The sequence below is a fragment of the Homalodisca vitripennis genome, chromosome 2, assembly GCF_021130785.1.
Source record: "Homalodisca vitripennis isolate AUS2020 chromosome 2, UT_GWSS_2.1, whole genome shotgun sequence".
Classification (NCBI taxonomy): domain Eukaryota; kingdom Metazoa; phylum Arthropoda; class Insecta; order Hemiptera; family Cicadellidae; genus Homalodisca; species Homalodisca vitripennis.
In genome coordinates, this window is record NC_060208.1 from 10,608,709 (window position 1) to 10,629,917 (window position 21,209).

The following is a 21,209-nucleotide window of genomic DNA, read 5'->3' on the forward strand; positions in this document are numbered from 1 at the left end:
AGATTACTTAAATTAAATAATAGATTAAGAAGTAAATACGCAGGTTGCAAGAATAAAATTAATACAGTTCACATGCACAATAATACTTTAAGGCTGCATGCATAAAATGACGAACAAGCTATAATAGGTAAATTGATACTTCAGCTGTCCATGATTGATGGGAAGTTGGTGAGTTGTTAAATCGTCTGCAGTTTGTATGTAATCCAAAGATAGGCTTTGCAGTTAAACCTTTACAAGAATTTTATCATGCCATGTTAGTTAGAAACTATATATAGTTAAAACTCACTCAGTCTGTATGATGCAATAAAACAAACTCAGGACAACTTGTGTACCAACCAATAGCAAATAAACACAAATTGAAAAACCACTAGCAAAAGTTCGTTACAATTCAAACAGCCATCCAAAGACCCAAAAAAAAGAGTTCATATGTAATAGCCTATGGCCATTGACAAGCCATGCAAACACTGCCTTGCTCAGTATATACTGTTTGTTAGGCCTCTGTAGACTCCACATGTAATAAGCTATGGCCATTGACAAGCCATGCAAACACTGCCTTGCTCAGTATACACTGTTTGTTAGGCCTCTGTAGACTCCACATGTAACAGCCTATGGCCATTGACAAGCCATGCAAACACTGCCTTGCTCAGTATATACTGTTTGTTAGTCCTATGTAGACTCCACATGTAACTGCCTATGGCCATTGACAAGCCATGCAAACACTGCCTTGCTCAGTATATACTGTTTGTTAGGCCTCTGTAGACTCCACATGTAACAGCCTATGGCCATTGACAAGCCATGCAAACACTGCCTTGCTCAGTATATACTGTTTGTTAGTCCTATGTAGACTCCACATGTAACTGCCTATGGCCATTGACAAGCCATGCAAACACTGCCTTGCTCAGTATATACTGTTTGTAAGGCCATATTCCATCAAAATGTAGACCGGATACAAAATAAAATTGAAATATTGAACCACACTCTCCTTCAGCTGAACCCAGACCTCGTAGTTATCACAGAACATGGAAACTCACCTGAACAGATCTTGAACACTAAACTGATAAATTTCTCTCTGGTGGCGGCTTATTGTAGGGAAGATCGCATGAAGGGTGGAGTTGCGATCTACAAAAATAATAGCTTGAAGAATGAAACATCTCATCTGGAACTCGAACACCTTAGTATTCCTCTTGTTTGTGAGGTTGCTGCAATGAGGATCACGCTGAGCAACTCCAAAGTGTTGCTTATAGTGGGGATTTATCGACCTCCTTCAGGTAGTCTAGCCCACACCAGACAAGCTCTTGAGATACTAGCGGAGATCCTGGATCTACTTCCTACAAATAATAATTCGCATGTCTTACTCATTGGGGACATAAACATTAACGATCTCGAATCAACAACTGAGAGAAACATGTTAAATGAACTCCTGGCATCTTTTTCCATGGCAAGAATACAACTTCCACCAACCAGGATCACCCCAACTTCGGCTACCTCCATCGATGCCGTATGTACTGACTTGAACTTGGACCAGGTAACGGTACGGGTGGTTCCTACTGGAATCTCGGACCACACTGGACAGATGTGCTCACTGCAGCTACCGATCTCTCTCAAGAAACCCATCATTGTATCCAGAAGAATCACCAATCTCACCAACTTGACCCAGTTAAAAAATCGTTTGGCTCTGGAATCTTGGGATCATGTATTAGGCTGTAGTGACACGAACGATGCATACAACAATTTCATTGCAACAGTCACACTGATCCTTGACCTTACTTGTCCTCCGAGAAAATCTAGGAGTGGGAGAAACAAAACAAGAGAAATTTTTCTGCAGTGAAGAGGTCAGAGAATTGAAGAGAAGGTTCTTGGAAGCCAACAATCAATATCTTCTCAGTGGAGGTCATGGAGATAAAATAAGAGCGAACACCTTAAAAAAGTCATATGACCTAAAATTAAAAGAGCTTCGTCGCACCTTTAACTCCAACCACATCAGCACATCCGATAATAAAAGCAAGGCCATCTGGGATGTGATTAACTGCGAGCGAAACCCTAACAAAGTCCCACAAACTGAAGTAAAATCCTTGTCTGTTGACGAAGTGAACATCACGGATCCTAATGAAATTGCTTCCTGTTTTAACCAGTTTTTTGTCGATATTGCGGAAAAAAACTCTTCAGTCTTCGGCTGTTGCCTCAGGTCACTCACCTCCTAATCCTACTGTCGAGGAAGTCTACAACGGCCTAGTAAGACTGAATGAGTTTACAGCTACAAACGAGGCGGAATTGATTAGGACGATCGACTCTTTAAAGCAAAAACCCTCTGCTGGTTTGGACGAGATCTCTTCCAGAATGGTTAAGTTCTGCAAGGAGGAGCTTCTGGTGCCACTTGTACACATATGCAATCTCTCCTTTCAGCAGGGACGCTTCCCTTCTAAACTAAAAGTGGCTAAGGTTTTTCCTCTCCATAAACGAGGGAAACAAGAGGACATGGGCAACTATAGGCCAATATCGTTGGTTCCAACTTTCTCAAAGATCGTCGAGAAGATTGTCGTAACAAGACTATTTCAACACCTCAATATAAATGGCCTTCTTACCAAATGTCAGCATGGTTTCATGAAGGGTAGGTCGACACTGACAGGTTGGGTGGAACTTCTAGAGGACATCATCAACAACATAGAGAATGGCTACTCCGTCTCCGGGATCTTCGTCGACATGAGTAAGGCTTTTGATTGCCTAGACCACGAATTGATTCTATCAAAACTGAGCTACCTGGGAATAGATGGAAGGGCTCTCTGCTGGTTCTCTGACTATCTGGAAGACAGGTCACAAATTGTGGAAATTTCTCACGTCACTGGGGGGAAGTTGTGCAGGTCAAGATCCTGTCCTCTGCCTGTACACTGGAAATAATTAGTCTGGGCTCGCGGCTCTGGCACTACTAGCCGTTCAACTAAGGTTCGGCTCGGTCGAGGTTCTATTTCGCTGTCACGCGCAACGTTTCACAAAACTCATTCCATTTTAATACATGAAATGAGCATTTTGCCATTACTTTATCGTAATAAAATTTATATCAAATTAAAGAACACATTCTTGTCTTTCCAACCAATACGTATAAAAAATGTCAATTCTAAAATAATAATGTCTAAATTAGTAAAAACCAAGTACAGTTTTAGTTTGGTTAATTTTATGACATGAAATTTTCGCTCTGCGAGGAAGTTTTTTATTATTCTGTCAGTATCAAACTTCCCGTGGAAAAGTTTTAGAAAATCGATTAAACTGCATTTTTTGTCTAAAAAACTTTTTTTCTACGACCCCTCATTCCGGGGGAAATTAAGCGTTATCTTAATATTTATAAACACTCGGCGCGCGAGCTTCTCCCAGTCTCAGTACGGTCTTCAGTTCTTTTAGCGTGAAAGCAATGACATTTTGGCTTACATATAAACCTCACCTAATATATTTTCTAGGATAAAATAAGGATAAAAGTTTAGTTTTAACATTTTAAATCTTAAACTGTCTTTAAATGGCTTAAATATAAAGCTAGATCCTTACATAATAGAATAGAACAGAACAGTGTTGTATTCAACATTCTCCACAGTTTTGTAATGACAGAAGTAATTTAAAACATGTTAATAAATAATAATAAAATATGTACAAAGTTAATACATACGCTTCAATCCAAATCTTCAATGCCGCTCAAATCACCCAAGTCTTCAATGCCGCTCAAGTCATCTGGCGCGTTTTCACTGCTTTCACTGTCACTGCTGCCGAGTGAAATTATCATTGATTCCACGAGATTGTCGATTTGGGGCTCAGCTGAAGCATAATCATTTTCAATTTTTTTTACGTGTTCGCACTTTCTGGCCCATTCCTCTGCACCTATAAGTGAAAACTTTTCTTCCGCTAAAGACTTAATACTTGAAAAACTGCACTGAATATTTCTACTGGCTACGTAGTTTTTCACTTCAGCCCAAATGAGTTCAATAGGGTTTAAGTCCGGGTGGTATGGTGGGAGCCGAAGCACAACATGTCCTCCACTGCTGGTCACTAGTTCATCAAGCTCATACCTAACAAATCTCGGTTTATTTAGGAGAATAATCCTGTACAGCTCCGGGACTAGCAAATCATCCGAAAAAGGTATTTGATGTTTAGAAAGCCAATCTTTCATCAATTGTTTCTTACTTTTTGAAGTAGGTGCTTTGTCTTTTTGTACATTGTGATAGGGGGCGTTATCAACAACAATAACTGATCTTGGTGGTATGTTAGGCAGAAGTTTTTCTCTCATCCATTTCATCATTGATTCCGTATTCACGTTATCGTGGTAATCACCCGAATGACTCGATGCCTTCCACATTGTCAATGCATTGGGAACAAAACCAGCTTCACTTCCTGCGTGTATCATGATCAACCGTTCCCCTTTCGAAATGGGAACACGCATTCCTTTAGTTGATTCGTCAGACCACGATGAACTTGACACGTGACTTGTCAGTATATAAGACTCGTCTAAGTATATAATTGGACGTCCTTCATCTCTGTAACGTTTGAGTGCTCTTAAATACGAAATTCTTTTTTCTCTTATTTCATTAGTCTCGATCAAAAGCTTGCGGTTATTTTGTGTCCTTCTCCACCGAAAACCAAGTTCTTTAAGAATGTTGTTGAGGCTTGATTTTGATCCTTTAAAGTCGATCCGCTGTTTCAATTCTTCATGTAACAAAGATACAGTTGGTAGCTTGTTTTTTAGAAGATGGAACTCGTACACAACTCGCCTTATCAGAGCTTTGTCAAAGTCATCCAATCCTGTAATAGGCTTTTTACGATTCCTTTTCAATTTGTTTGGGGTGAGAAAGCTACTTTCACCATTGTCATTATTAACGGTTAAATTTTTAAGCTCTTTATTAATTCTTGAGATTTCACGTTCTGAGACGCCTGTAGCTACTGCTGTTCGGACACGGGCCTTTGCCAAGGGAATACTTAAAGTTTTTTCATCAGCCTCCTTTTTCATGAATGTATATACATTACTGACAATTTCACGACTTTGACTGTGCAAAACTCTACCCTTCAGTTTTGATTTCACGCGGTCACACATATTGCTTATGAAGTAAGCTTCTTACTAAAACAAAATAACACAATACAAAAACACTGAACGTAATAATTATTCACAGTTAACTGCACACAGTAAATACACACAGCTTAGAACAACTCACTGTTAATACTGAAGTTTAGCGATGCTCACTCTATGACAACAGATGTCACACTGGTATTATATTGTTTGGAGGGAAGGTTTGCTGGAGGGAAAGATGAGTCACAAGTCAGCCAAGCCCTTCCGGCTGGCCCGACCTTGAAGTCCGCCACCGTGGCGCGGGCGTGATGTTTTCAGGAATGACCGATTCACACACCCCTCTTCCCCCCCGCGCCATAGCCTACCACCGACCGACCGGCCGCGCGCCCAGACTAATTATTTCCAGTGTACGCAGAGGTGTGCCTCAAGGATCAGTGTTGGGTCCTGTTATGTTTATATTGTTTACTAATGACTTACCATCTTATGTCAACCCCTATGGCAATTGCTATATGTATGCCGATGATACCGTCATCTTATCATCAGGGAAGAATGTGGATTCAGTTGAGGTCAATTCCTTCATTGCTTTGAGTGTGGCCTCTGACTACTGCTCCAGGAATGACTTGGTTCTAAACGAGGAAAAAACAAAGCAGTTGCTGTTTGGACCAAAGAAAAAGCTAATATGTGGTATCCCAAATCTTCTGATCACAAACAACACCAAACACCTGGGTGTTGTTGTGGATGTTGACCTCTCTTGGAAGAGTCATATAGATTGTCTTTGCAGGAGACTTAGCACTGCCTTATTTGCCATTAAAAGAATTGTAGCTGTGGGAACTGAGGAGGCAGTCAGAGCGACTTACTTTGCCTTGTTTGATAGCCATATGACCTAAGGGATCGCTTTGTGGGGTGGATCGTCCTGCTTCAATTTGGAGAGAATCCTACTTATCCAGAAGAGGGCGATTAGAGCAATGGCTGGACTGGGATTCCGTGAAAGCTGTAGGGAAACCTTCCGTAAGTGGGAAATCCTAACCGTGGCATCAGCTTACATCTTGGCAACTATAATGGAAGCCTGCAATAGTAACTCACCGATAAATTCATCTATCCACCAGCACCGAACCAGGAATGCGAACAATTTCAACCTTCTTTCTCATCGCACAGCGCTGTTTGCGAAGAAACCTTCCTACGCAGGGTTCCAGATTCTACAATCTCCTTCCGGATGAGCTGAAGAACTTAAGGGAGTTCACCTTCAAACGACACTTGAGGAGGTGGTTTGTGCAGCGGCCATTCTACGCAGTGAATGAGTTTCTCTCTTGGAAGGACAATGACCTAGCTTTTGCAAGTCTAGTCTAACTCAACTTGTATTTGAAATTTGAAGACTGTATTGACGCTTATCAAATCTTGATGATTGTGAATAAAAGATGTTCTCTCTCTCTCTCTCTCTCTCTCTCTTTGTAGACTCCACATGTAACAGTCTATGGCCATTGACAAGCCATGCAAACACTGCCTTGCTCAGTATATACTGTTTGTTACGCCTATGTAGACCTCACATGTAACAGCCTATGGCCATTGACAAGCCATGCAAACACTGCCTTGCTCAGTATATACTGTTTGTTAGGCCTCTGTAGACTCCACATGTAACTGCCTATGGCCATTGACAAGCCATGCAAACACTGCCTTGCTCAGTATATACTGTTTGTTAGGCCTCTGTAGACTCCACATGTAACTGCCTATGGCCATTGACAAGCCATGCAAACACTGCCTTGCTCAGTATATACTGTTTGTAAGGCCTTTGTAGACTCCACATGTAACTGCCTATGGCCATTGACAAGCCATGCAAACACTGCCTTGCTCAGTATATACTGTTTGTAAGGCCTTTGTAGACTCCACATGTAACTGCCTATGGCCATTGACAAGCCATGCAAACACTGCCTTGCTCAGTATATACTGTTTGTTAGGCCTCTGTAGACTCCACATGTAACTGCCTATGGCCATTGACAAGCCATGCAAACACTGCCTTGCTCAGTATATACTGTTTGTAAGGCCTTTGTAGACTCCACATGTAACTGCCTATGGCCATTGACAAGCCATGCAAACACTGCCTTGCTCAGTATATACTGTTTGTTAGGCCTCTGTAGACTCCACATGTAACTGCCTATGGCCATTGACAAGCCATGCAAACACTGCCTTGCTCAGTATATACTGTTTGTTACGCCTATGTAGACCTCACATGTAACAGCCTATGGCCATTGACAAGCCATGCAAACACTGCCTTGCTCAGTATATACTGTTTGTTAGGCCTATGTAGACTTCACATGTAATAGCCTATGGCCATTGACAAGCCATGCAAACACTGCCTTGCTCAGTGTATACTGTTTGTTAGGCCTATGTAGACTCCACATGTAATAGCCTATGTCAGAAAGAAATCTCATATCAAAACCTGACTTTTTGCTCTCTTTAATCTTTTAAAACCAAAAGATCCATCAGCTGATAGTGCTGTGTTTTGCAGGTACCACAGGGACTACTTGCCGCAACTACGGACGCACCACCCTCAGTTCTACAATGAATGTCAAAACAAAATCAGTATCAGCTCGAAGTATGTTCAAGAGCTTATCAACATGCTATGGACTGGACAGGTATGTTAGACTTCCGTCTCCTTCACTCATCGTCACACACTATTGTGGCTCCACGTGACAGAACTTGTTAAGTGAAAACGTAATTAACTCAGAGACAATTACGATTAAAATTACATTTTTAGTTTTATTCATCAGTCATAGGCGTGCCTCACAAACAACATCCATCCTGTTCGTTTAAGATATTTTGAAAACCAGTATCTGATCAGAGATACCTACTTATATTATAATGTAATCAATTTGATGAGAAGAAAATACAGAAGATAAGGATTACTGTGACTAAGCTGATATTATTCTGGAAAAGTGTGTAATCTGTCATTTGAAATCTAATCTTTTATTGAGGAAATTATAAATAATATTCACTCAAAACAGAAGAGCTCATACAGGTGCAAAAACCTGTGAAATTGTGTGTGAAGCCGCAGGTAACTGCTAGTCTATGTATAAATGTAAATATTCTGTTTAGTATTAATAGAGATTCTTAATAATAGAACTGTATTATTAATAGTAGCCTTCTTATCACATGAGATTGAATAAAAATATGTCACTTTTTAGTGTTCCCTTATATAAAGTTATGTTGTTTTTTTTTTTAACAGACAAACTGAAAATTCACTATTGTGCATAATTATTTTACTGTAAAATAATAAGTAGTCCAACATTATAATTTAAAATAATTTTTGTATTTACACATATCGACTCAGGTTAAGTTTAAGAAAGGATTATGAAGTTCTTCTGGTAAAATAAAGAACTTTTACCCATCAAAACTATAAACTGTCAGAAGAATTAGTGTACTGTCACTAAATGTTGGTGTGCATGTATGGCTGTGACAGGCGATGTCCAGGAGGGAAGACGGCGTTGTGTTAAAGCAGTGGTCCGAGGAGTCTATTACCAACCAGCTCAAGTGTAAGGTGGACCTGGACACGGTGATGGACCTCACCCACAACACCATATTTCTACCTTACTTCATCCGTGAGAGAGAGAACAACGGCATCGACTTTCTCAAGCAAAAGAAAGTCAGTACACATCTTTGGTTTTTTTTTTTTTTTTTTATTATTAAGGAACATATAATATTATTTTACGAGGGCTATCCAGAAAGTAGATTGTATTTTGGTATAAGCAAAAACAAAGTACAAGAAACAAATTGTATTACGTTACATTATTTTGTAAGTGACAATACAATACTATTTATCAACATAGTCACCTTACAAATGTAGGCACTTATCATAGCCGTGAACGTGAGACTTCAACCAGGTAGTCACACCCTCCTGCAGTTCCATGTTATCATCAAAGTGCTGCGTCACAAGCCAGGAAATAGGTGGTAGTCACTGGGTGCAAGGTCCGGACTGTAAGGCGGATGTGGACACATCTCCCACTTAAAAGCATCCAGGACTTCTCGAGTCCGAATTGCTGTGTGTGGTCGGGCGTTGTCGTGCAAAAACAAAATTTTTGGTAACCTAACTTCTGCGTAACAAACTTCTTAAAATTTGAGGAAAACCGTGAGAGTTCTGTTTATTGATGAATTGGCAGTCTTCTTTAATATTTTCATCAGCTTTAAAGACAATATCATCGGTCACAATGTTTGGTCATCCACTTCGTTCATCATCGTTCTTATTAGTTTGGCCATTTTTAAACCCAATGCACCACTGACGCACTCCATTTTCAGTAATTACTTCATTCCCATAAACTGGAGATATAAATCTCAATTGGTGTATTGTGCTTAGCCAGCTAAAACCGTATTACCGACCGCACTTCACAACTTGCAGGATTTTCAATTGCGTCACTTATTTTAAACTGCTATTGTAAAACAACAAGGAGCGACAGAAACCTTTCACGGCTGGATAGCCACTGAACGGAGAAATGCCCTGACATATAAAAACTGTGATAACCCCTAGCGGCTACATGTAACCTACTTTCTAGATAGCCTTTGTATGTTAAAGAGCATTCAATGAAAGAAAACCAAACATTACATAAATCATTGCATTACATATTGACTGCAGATTCAAAAGAGTTAATAATATATTTTAATGTAGATTAGTTATGTTTTACTTCAGAATTAGATTGGTATTTACTATTCAGTTGAATTTATCTTTTTAAAATTTAAATGTGATATGAAACTTTACTCTATAAAACTCACTCTTTTTGTAACATTATGAATTAAAATCTGGATGTTATGAAACCACAGATCTCCAAACTGAAATTGAATGGAACCACATTATGAACCTGGAGGTTATGAAATGTTCCCGTTAAGGTTCCTTCTGAAACCTCGTCAAACATTTTCTTCGTTCAAATCAAAGTTCCTGGCTAGATTGATCACACTCATTTCTTGATAAGAAATCAGAGCAAAATTGAAAATTGGTCAGTAACACAGTATTGCGTTAATTGACAATAACACGAGTTATTCTGAATTTACCATCCAAAGTTTACTAATGTAGAACTATTAAGTTTAAACATTGGTACTTGTGCCGTCTCAATTTTCTCTCTCTATTACTTGCCTACATGAAGCGCTGTTTATGTTATCAGTATTACCGAGCAGGTGAGAGAGTACTGTGTTAACAAAACATAAGTTAAATTGCTGTCCTATTTAAACCTGTTGTAATGTTTATTACTATCATTGACAGTTTAATGAGATGGACTAGACGATAATGTCCAGAAATATATTATTTCCCTTATCGATATTGCAAGTTGAGATTTTACTGTAGTTATTTTTTTTTATTTTCAGGATTTCTTCATAGTGATACAGTACTACCTAGAGGACATCACCAATTTTATAAAGTACTTTTCTCCAGTTTTTCAGACTCCTTGAAAGTAAGTGTCCATATTATCATTATAATCCCAGATCTCATGTTTATTACAATTTTAATAAGTTACATTCAGCTTGTTTTACAGTGATTCTATATGATCCATATGTAAGCATACTAATTTTTATTTTACTCTGGTCTCAGAGGATAAGTATCTATATTTTTAAAGAATTTCTTGATTTATGTACAATGATTTTAGGTATCACTTTATATGCATAATTTATATCAGTTGAAAGCTGTTAATATGCCTTTTATGGATTTGAAATTCATCCAACAATAAGGTTCTCCTTACGGTCTTCCAAAGTAACCTTAATCTTATGAAAATATTTTGTAGTTTAAAACAGCTAATTACTAAAAACACATGTTACTTACGCAGACATTCTCAATCAACTAAACAACTTAATATCAGCGGATTGTTTATAACATGTACTAACTTAATATGCTTCATTTAACGTTTCTTTATGGTGGTTTTACATGTATATTATTTTATTTCTCTTTATATGAATATTTCTAAGTTCAGCTGTTTCTACTAAAGGTTCAAAATTATTTGATAGAAACCAAAATGGTATATGGAACAATTGAAACAAACTCCCGTGCCCTTACAATGTAGCTACAAACACCAATATATCTGTAGACTCAATATATTAACCTAAGCTTCATTGAACCTCCGCAATTTTTTCTGTGGATTTGCGAAAAAGCCCAGGGTGATAATGGACCGTAGTGCAGAGTTGAGGAAAAATACATCTAATTTTCTTATTTCTTAAAACAATTTTGAGTTTCTTTTCTTTATTTTTCACAGACAAGTGTACTTTTAGATGGAATAGTTAAAACAGTACTTTTACAGAAGTTCATTAAATAAAAAAAAATTATGTTTGTTATTTTGTTTTGACATATATATGAAGGTAGAAAAAAAATTTGTAGCCCATAAAAAAATTAAACAATTTTGTTGTACTCATACTTCTTACTACACACACAAAATTTTGAAGAACTTACTGCATGAGTACATCTTCAACGCATTTGCACAAACGCATATCAGTATAAGTGTACAGATACGCATACTTATTCATATTCTTTTGAATTTATAACATTTGTAAAATAAAATAACAACGATACTTGTTTCATTTTTTAAAAAGGTGTCATTCAAAACAAGCATCATGGACACAAAAATACCACTGTTAACAATATTGTTTATCAAAATGTTTTCACTCACTGGTGACTTTTCTCTAAGACTTACTCATTTTTTTTACTATTAACACAATAAATCACATGATAAAAAACCGCTTTCTTTCATGCAAACTAATCGAGGTTATAAGTAAAAGCATACAACAGCAAATCCAGCAGATGTTGTCTGACATGGACAAATAAACTGTGCTCAACGACAATGAAATACAATGCCAATTGGAAGGTTTATTGTTTTTTGCATGTAGCCTGTTTCTTCACCGATCGCTATACTCCCCAAATACAGTTGTGTGATGGTTATTGCATTAAAATGTAGTTAAGATATCCGTTTAACATGTGCAAAGATTATAGATTTTATGTAATACTGTTTAAAAAAAATATTAAGGTGTTTCCAGATGTTTTACACACATGTGTATGTGATGGATATACAAATACATACATGTATTATAGTATGTCAAGGATTGTGCAAATTGTCTATTATATAAAAATGAAACTGTTCGTGTGTAACAGCATCACTCACAAACGGCTGGACGGATTCGCCTAATTTTTTTTTTAATTTGTTCGTCTTGATCTGTAGAAGGTTATAGGATACTTTTTATCCCTTTCCCGATTCAGGATTCCGCCCCACTGGTTACAGAAATACCCGTAAGAAATGCATTGCAGCAAACATATGTTATTAAGTGAAAGAGTCTTTTCAAATTTTTAATCAGCTGTTCTTTGTAAACATATATAATGCGACAAAAAATATATATTTATATATAATTTAATTACTACACTTATAGTTTTAAAGCATAGAGTAAGCTTAAGAGAAACGACAAATTTTGTTTAAACTGTTTCTGCAATCACTGTTAAACATAGACTTTACTATCCAGATAATACAATTCAAATTTGACGTAAAAATTCACCTTTAACTGCAATATTTATTTAATATAAACCATGCTCATGCTTGATCAGAAGAGCAATGCAGATATCATAATTACTATCTTACGTTGGCTACAAATATAAAGAATGTTATAAAATCAACCTTAGTTGTTTTTTTTTGACAGAAGTATCAGGAATGTGGTACATACCTTCATAATGCGCCCAAGAAGCTCACGAAGGAACGACTATCAATTATCTCAGCAATGTTTAGAATGTGATAGAAAATGAATAAGTGAATATAGTGTACTGTTTTTCAACGGGAAATTGCGTGCGAAGCCGCGGGAAACTTATTGAAATGCGCAGCGAAGCGCGCCGGGTCCGCTAGTACAATATAAAATAATGTTAATTTTGATGGATTGAATTTAGATATTACCAGTGTTAGGGCCAAAAGTGAAAAATCTGAACATCATGAAATAGTGAATGGTGCCTGAGAAATAATGAATAAAATGGAAGGCATCAACTTGTTTGTAAAAGGACATTGTACTGTTACAGATGTGTAAGAGCGCAACAGTTAAAGTTGAAGATGGAACCTTCTCTTGATGAAGCCACTATTTATTGCACTCCAACCAGAAAGTACATCATCCTAAGCAAATATAGCATTTTAAGGAATCAAGATTTTAAGTTATTTACTGTTATGAAAAGAAAAAGCAGTTTTATCTGCCAAATAATAAAAAAAAAAACTGCCAAATAATTAAAAAAAAAAACAAGATACGTAGTATTTTTTATATTTGATACAGTTTGTTGTATATTAAAAGTTAACAAAAATGTTCAATGTGTTTTTTTCTCTACCTGAATATTAATATTATAACTTTGTGAATATTGAGTTTAACTCCACTTTTTGCCTTCTGCACAGTGCAATGTCTGAAATCACACTGTTATCGTTTTGGCTCCTGGAATCTCGAGTAATGGAGCTAAACTCATTATTTGCTTTCAATCAATCCTTCCCCCATGTCATATGTAGAAAACTCATTTTAAATTATTCAATAAGTGATTAATACAAAAATCAGTTTTAGCTGGTTCGATTATATCTACTCAAATTCATGACAGTTCATAATATTTGTTTGAAGTTTCAGTTAATCGGGCATATCTGCTAAAAGTCTAGTACGAAGGATGAAGTCGTTTTTTCTTTAATTAATACATAAAAATCCTAGACTCATATTCAAAATTGTAACACGCACTTCTTTTTTAATTTTTAAGTTTGGTCTGTATTTTGATTTTATGACTGCCACAGCCGAGAGAGAAGTCTGCCAGGGTTGCTACAGGAGTCCAATAATGAAATTCCCTGATTTCCAGACCAGATTTTTTCATTTTTTTCCCTGACTTTTTTTTTCGACGCAATCTTGGACTTCGACGCAATCGTCTGCAGGCTTGGACTCAGCGCGGCGGCAGTTAGTTTATTTGTGTAAAAGGGATTTTTTCCCTGACCAACGTCGAAATTCCCTGACTTGAGACCAGATTCCCTGACTTTTCCCTGATTTCCCAGTCCCTGTTTTTTTTTTCCCTGACCTGTAGCATCCCTGGAGACTCACAAAGGTAGGAAGTAGCAAATGGTATCTACATGCACAACACTTTCCTGCTAGTTTGCAAGTATCGTTTTACGACGTTGAACCAAAACTTCTAACAAGGAATTCCTCCAGACTTAAACAAGTTAGGAAATCAGTTGTTTACTCTCATGAACAACTGATGCAAGGGGGTGGGTATTTCTTCTTAACATGGATTTGATACCATTGATTGTTTTAGGCCCTTAGTTGTGTTTGATTGTCTTGGTTAATGAGTTTAAGCTACTGAGTTAAAGCTTGTGTAGCAGTGTGTCCTGTTTTCTTGGAAATGTTTTTGTGTTCAAGGTATTAAAGTCTTGGTTTCTCTTTTTAAAGTGTACTTAGAGTAGAGAGGTTATGTTTTGTAGAGTAGCCAGGTAGGTATTTGTTGGTTTTTACCACCTAAACTTCACTAAAAAGAGGGAGCAACTATCACAGTATATGATGAATGTCCGCCATCTCGGTTGGAATATTTCGCGTGCCAGCTCAAACACCCTTATTCTTCTTCTAAGGGGCAGCCTATTACCTTACACTTAAGCCTCAAGGGCCTTTTGCACCCTTCGAAAGTATACCATGAGGCCACCAGCTTGCGGTTTCAGCAGTTCTAATATCGCTGAAAACAACTGATCAGGTCCTCCCTGAGAAATTCACCACCTTTGTCCAGACAGGGTTCCCACTCAATCTTAATCATCAAATTCACGAGTTTTACTGTACAAAAATAGAAAAAGTTGGTGTTTTTTCTCATTGAGTGGCCGATTTCAGTATCTAGCGCCACGAGTGCGTTAGATGTCTGTTGCAAGCTCTGTTACAAGCGTTTCCGTTTTTCAAACTTTTTCTTATTTCACTAACGATGTCGATAATTTGTGCAGAAATGGACGGATTCATCTGAAAAAGTAAGAATTGATTTTAAGTCAAGTCAAGTCAAGTCAAAAATCTTTATTAACAATTTCTTCAAGAAATGTAATAGAGTCACAGAATTTACAATCTTGTTTACAAATAAAGTTAAAGGATTTAACAATAAGTCAAAAATTGGTTTATTTATTAATTGTGTGCAGTTCTTCCTAGGTGGTCCTGTAGTTCCTGCAGCGGTCAATAAAATTCATTGAGGGTATAGATGGTTTCTTCAAGCAGCCAGTTTCGCAGTCTTCTTTTCAGAGTGTTGTTGTCTCCTCTCTTGATTTCAAAAGGAAGCAAGTTGAAGAGCTTTGCGCCGGCATATGATGGTTTCTTCGTAAAGAGTTCCATCCTGTGTAGTGGGAGGATGTAATCCTGTGCGTTTCTAGTTGCATGCCCTCGAAAGTCTCCAAGCTTCTTCAAGTTTTTCTTTGTGGCGTGAAGAATTACCTCCAGAATATAGATAGCTGTTACTGTCAGGATTCCGCGATCCTTGAACACCTGTCTGCAGCTTTCATGCGGCAATAGACCCACCATAGTCCTTAGAGCACGCTTTTGCAGGACAAGAACTTTTTGAATATTTGTACTAGATGTACTGTCCCACAGTACCACACCATATCATAGGTGACTCTCAAACAGAGCATGGTAAGCGGTGGTCATAGCTTCATCTGTACTGGTGGCCTTTACCCTTTTCAGAACAAATGTTGCTGTGCTTAGTTTTTGGCACAAGTAGTCAACATGCAGAGTCCATGAAAGACAGCTATCCAGAATCATTCCCAGGTGTTTTAGTGAGTCAGTCATTATTATATTAGGAGGTCCTGATACCCTATCTTTTAGTCGTCCCAGGTTCATCTGCTTTGTTTTTGTTTCATTGAACACAAGGTCGTTCTTTTCACAATAGTCTTGTGCCATACTTAGAGATATGTATGCATTTATTTCCAGTTCTTCCTGCAGACCTGCTGGTAGTGAGTAAGGCCGTGTCATCAGCATACATGATGGGATAGCAGTAAGCTTCTAAGTACTTTAGGTCTTGGCTACGACACAAGCAGCAAAGGGGTGGTAGCGTCCAAATGGTATGGTTTGTTAAATAATAAACATAAAAGGAGACAACATTTACAGCTTTTGTCATACCAAAGCTCTTACTATTACTTGGCCTGTAGGAGCAGTTCACACAAGCGGGAATTGCGCAAATAATCATGAATTTTACATGCTACTACCTGCACTTTGAGCTTAGGAAAGAAGCCATAATTTAAAAAAATGATTACCAAATGTCAGAAAAATCATTCTACGAACACATGCGGAATATGAACTTGTTTCTTGATTCCACAACACAGGACTACACTCTACTTCTATTATAAGCCGTTCAAAGTTTAAGTCGCCCTTTTTTAACAGGTAATAACATCAGAACTGAAAAGAAAACACCTGTATTCGAGCAGAATTGAGACGCAAGAACCGGCAATAGACGAACACGGCCCTTGACGCTAAACACTGACCATAACTACACAAATATTGAAAATTTTTGATATCGAAAAGAAACGGAGAAAAATTAAAACACGAAAGAAGAATTACACATCTATTTAAATTACAACAAAGATCCTCACAACATTTTAAATAGCAATCTAAAAAATAAGACAAAACCAATCTGTGAAAAAATTAAAATATTAAATACAGAATACTAATCAAAATTACAGCTGTGTCATAAATTTAACATTGTGTTTAAGTGGTACACATATGTATATTTACTTGTTCATTATCTATTTAGAGGTTGGGAGTGCTGATAGCTGAGAGGGTCTGAGTACAGATAGCGTGGGTTGAAATTCTATCTGTGACCTTTGCACTTTCTATCAGTACCATCGACCTTGTACTGTATCGACTCTCCCTCTTATTCCGCTTGTTAAGATCCTCGCACAGGCCAGTGACCCATGAGGACGGGCAGAGTAAGGCTTAAAGGGGGATCGGCTTCTCCTTGTTTAAAAAAAAAAATGTTTATACTGATGATGGTACAATACTGAAAGGTGTGGGTTTTAGTTGACCATTCATTATTCTAATATATATATATAAATTTATTGAAACAAGATATTTTCTTTGGCTAACGATCTTTCTCCCTTAAAGTATAATTTATCCCATGTCTTATTGTGTCAATACTGCACAATATTAAGATAAAAGTCAGACCTGCAACAGAGACGAAACCAGCTGACAATCTTGGCTCATAGCTGCTTGCCTGCTGCTCAAGGAGACAGAAGCTTGCCTGAAAACTAACCGTCCCATTGCCATTGTGCCAATCTTTAGTAAAATTATCGAGTCTTGCCTGCTGACACAGCTTTTTGATTACTTTGTAGATAGGAACTTATTGTATAATCTTCAATTTGGGTTTAGGCCAAAACGCTCTGCTGCAATGGCGGTTGAAACTGTTGTAAATGTTATATTAAAAGGCTTTGAAGATAAGTTAGTGATAGGCAGTAGTTTAGTCGATTTAAGCAAAGCTTTTGACACCATTGCTCACAGTGTCTTATGTAAAAAGTTAGAGTATTATGGAATTAGGGACAAAGAATTACAATTAATTGAAACTTATCTTTCCAGCAGGAAGCAGATAGTTAAGGTTAACAATATTGAGTCTGGTTACCTTAATGTTACTGCAGGAGTTCCTCAGGGCTCTATTCTGGGGCCCTTTTTATTTTTAATCTATGTCAATGATTTCAGTTGTTAATGTGCCTTGTCTTTTCAATACTATACGCTGATGATACCACAATGATTAGCAAAGGTTACGATGTTCCTGATGTTACTTTACAGCTAAAAACATCTTTAGAGTTAGCTAAAAATTGGTTTTCTGCAAACAAACTACTTATTAATGAGGACAAAACAGAGAATATAATTTTTACATTACGAAGTCAAATAAATAAAGAGGATGAATGGTTACTTAAACCTGTAAAGCTATTGGGTTTTTACCTTGATAGTAAGCTAAGCTGGCATGTACATGTTGACAATATTTGTAAGAAACTTGCAAGGGTAACTTATTTGCTAAGAAAACTCAAATTTTGTGTAGGTTTGGACACACTTGTGCTGACCTATTATGGACTGTTCCACAGTCACCTGTGTTATGGTATTCGTTTGTGGGGCAACTCAGGTGCTGCAAAAAAGAGTATTTGTTTGGCAAAAAAAGGCCATTAGAACAATTGCAGGCTTACCTACCCAGGCATCTTGTAGAAATAGTTTTGCTGGGCTCCATATTTTGACCTTGGCCTGTATTTATATTTTTCAAAATGTGGTCCATGTAAAGGAAAACTTGAATATGTTTGAGACTCACAGTAATATCGACGGCCATGACACCAGAAGTAAAGATACCTAATGTTAGGCTTGATAAATCTTATAAGAGTCACTACTATCAGCAGCTCAAACTTTATAATAAACTCCCCACTACCTTAAAAAAACTTGCCATTATCAAGGTTCAAACCAACATTGTGTGACTGGTTAAAGAAAAAGGAATTTTACACCATTGAAGAGTATTTGGCCTGTGATGATTTTGAGGGGATAAATGTAAATAGTTAGGGCTTAGTTTCTGTTAAAAATTTTATTTTGTTAAGTTTTGTAATTTTAAGCTATGTTGTTCTCATTTCGAACTCAGAACTAAGTGAAAAGATTGTACACCCTGTCCTTTTATTGGTTGAATATTATTAAGTACAAATGTTTAGTACTTTGTATTAGGCAACTAGACTGTATAGTATAGAGAACTGACGAGACCTATTGTAATTTTTCTGTTTAATTGCCTAAAGCTCAATAAAGATTCTTGAATTTTTAATTATATGTTTGTCTCGTTTTAATAGCTGTTATATGTCTTTGTTGTTATTTTAAATTTTATTTTAGTATTAGTATTTTAATCAAAAATCCCTTTGTTGTCTTGTCTAAATGTGTATCTGTAGAACAAAGTTTATAATATATTTTAATTATGCCATTGTTATTTTGTAATATTTTAATTGTTAATTTGTTATTATATTGTATGTTAAACAATATATAACTGTAATTGTTAGTGAGTATGAACAGAGTAATTATAAGCCTATGACTTGTCAATTACACAGTTTGTGTTTAAAGACAATAAAAAACTTCTTGATTCATTGGTTAGTGCTGAAGTATTTTTCAATGTCCAGTTACCTCATAATTAAAATGTTTTTGGAACAAGATATTTTATCAACTTACGTTCCTTGACTAAAAGAGTAATATACCGAATCCGCTAATTCTGTCAGTATCAAGTGAAATAAAAAAGTGAGAGCAAGCTATTAAAACTGAAACCTACCGACGACGGTCATTCATGGAGAGTTAAGTGCTCGTGTCTCATTGGTTGTAGTGAAGATCTTTAACGTCCAGTTAGTTATATTATAAAACCAAATAAATTAAGAATCATTCTTTGCTTGGCACACATCCGCCCGCTCATTAGTTGATGAGCATACATTCAAACTGTGTTTTCTTCAACTCTAATTATAATAAAACAATAATTGAGATATTGATACTTGTATGAACTCTATGCTGAAGTACACTTAACGGAAATATCATTTCCTAAAAGGACCTTTGCGCCTCCCTTACTTTTATTTGTGCCCTCAAAAACATTGTGCTTTGGCCCTGCAAACTTCCTAAATTGGTGTGCCCATTTCAAGACAGTTTGCCGGCCTTCACATTAAAATATAAAAAAATAATGAAAATATATGTGTATAATTACACAAATAAACGGTTGTTTTAAATAAATGCTCTATTACAATTTGTAAATATCAAGAGATATTTTTCTTCTAAATTTGTTGTGTGTAAGAATGGAAATCAGCTATTTTTTTTTAACAACAAATTGTTTTTTATAATGCAATATATGTGCTTTCTTCTCTGAATTTACCCAAGCGTTTTCACCAAATTTAAACTAGATTCTCTTGGTAAAATTTAGTTTCAATACTTTATGTAAGTTTAAAATCATTATAATTACCAGTAATGCAAAAGCTATGAATAAAATAAGCCACAACCAAGTTATATTTTTTTTTTGCTTTTTTGAAAAACTACACCTGAAGGAAAAAGCACGGTTTGAATGTCGCCTAACGCCCAGTTACATCCTAACGTTTAAATATAAATTAACAATATATATATAATATAAATTAAAAAAACCATAATTTTTCTGTTTTTTTTTTAATCAATAAAATTAGGTTAAGATTTAAATGTAATTAAACCAGAATATTTTCCCCATTTATCTCTTGTGCCGTGTAGTTGTATAACTATATACATTCATTAAATTTGTATAAAAATCGCAATAGCCTGATTTAATTTCAATAAAGATGAATCACAAAAAGTACCTGCTCCATCAGGACTCAAACCCGGATCTCTAATTTGGTGGGCAAGAATGCTACTTCTATACCACAGACCCCTTACTTTCATTATTATATTGTTTTATATTTGTCACATTTGTTTAAATAACCAAACTAATATATGATTGGAGGAACAAATTTCTTATCAATCAACTTTTCACATTCATTAAATCTGTATACACCCTGGTTTAATTTCAGTATAAATTGAATCGCAAAATGTACTTGCTCCGCTGGGGCTCGGAGATATATATACCATTTTTTGCTATAGATAGGAGTATTTAGAACTTTTCAAGTAAATGGTATATATTCTGGAAGTCCATTTTGTGATGAAAGTAGAAGATGGATGATATAACCCAGTTCTTATAATAACCATTTCTCTGAAGCTCTGCATATTCCTTAAAAGAGTGATATTCTTGGATTACATTTTACGTTATCAGGGACGTTCTCAAAAGGCTAAAATATAATATGACGCTTAGTTTGAAAACTGATTTGAAATTGAATTTAAGATGAAAAATACAGGGTTTGACTATCACTCATAAGAGTACATTAAATCATATAAGACTAATGGATATTACAATTAGGTATACTCATGGGGAAAAAATACACATTTTTATAAAATAATAAACAATTAGTTATAATTTATTCTTATAAACTAATCACTAAAACATTACAAGAGTACTTTAAATTAAGTTTTAACTGTTGAAAGACAACAGTATATTTTAGACAGAGTGGAAAGAACACAACACCAATTAATACAGTAATTGTACAACTTAACTTAAAACAAAACTACTATGAACAAGTAAAAAAACAAAGTGAATGCGCATCGTAAATACTTTTAAAATCTATACAAATAGATGAGTCTGTGCTTCACGCATTGACCA

At 36.2% G+C, this 21,209-nt stretch overlaps 1 protein-coding gene across 1 annotated transcript in view; it reads left to right on the plus strand.

Annotated features, from left to right (window-relative positions):
- LOC124355530 (centromere protein I-like) overlaps window positions 1–7,680 on the plus strand; it is a 29,704-nt gene extending 22,024 nt beyond the window's left edge. Inside the window, exon 9 of the mRNA XM_046806694.1 lies at window positions 7,545–7,680. Coding sequence (XP_046662650.1) covers window positions 7,545–7,680 — 136 coding nt within the window. The remainder of the gene's footprint in view (window positions 1–7,544) is intronic.
- Window positions 7,681–21,209: the final 13,529 nt, after the last annotated feature.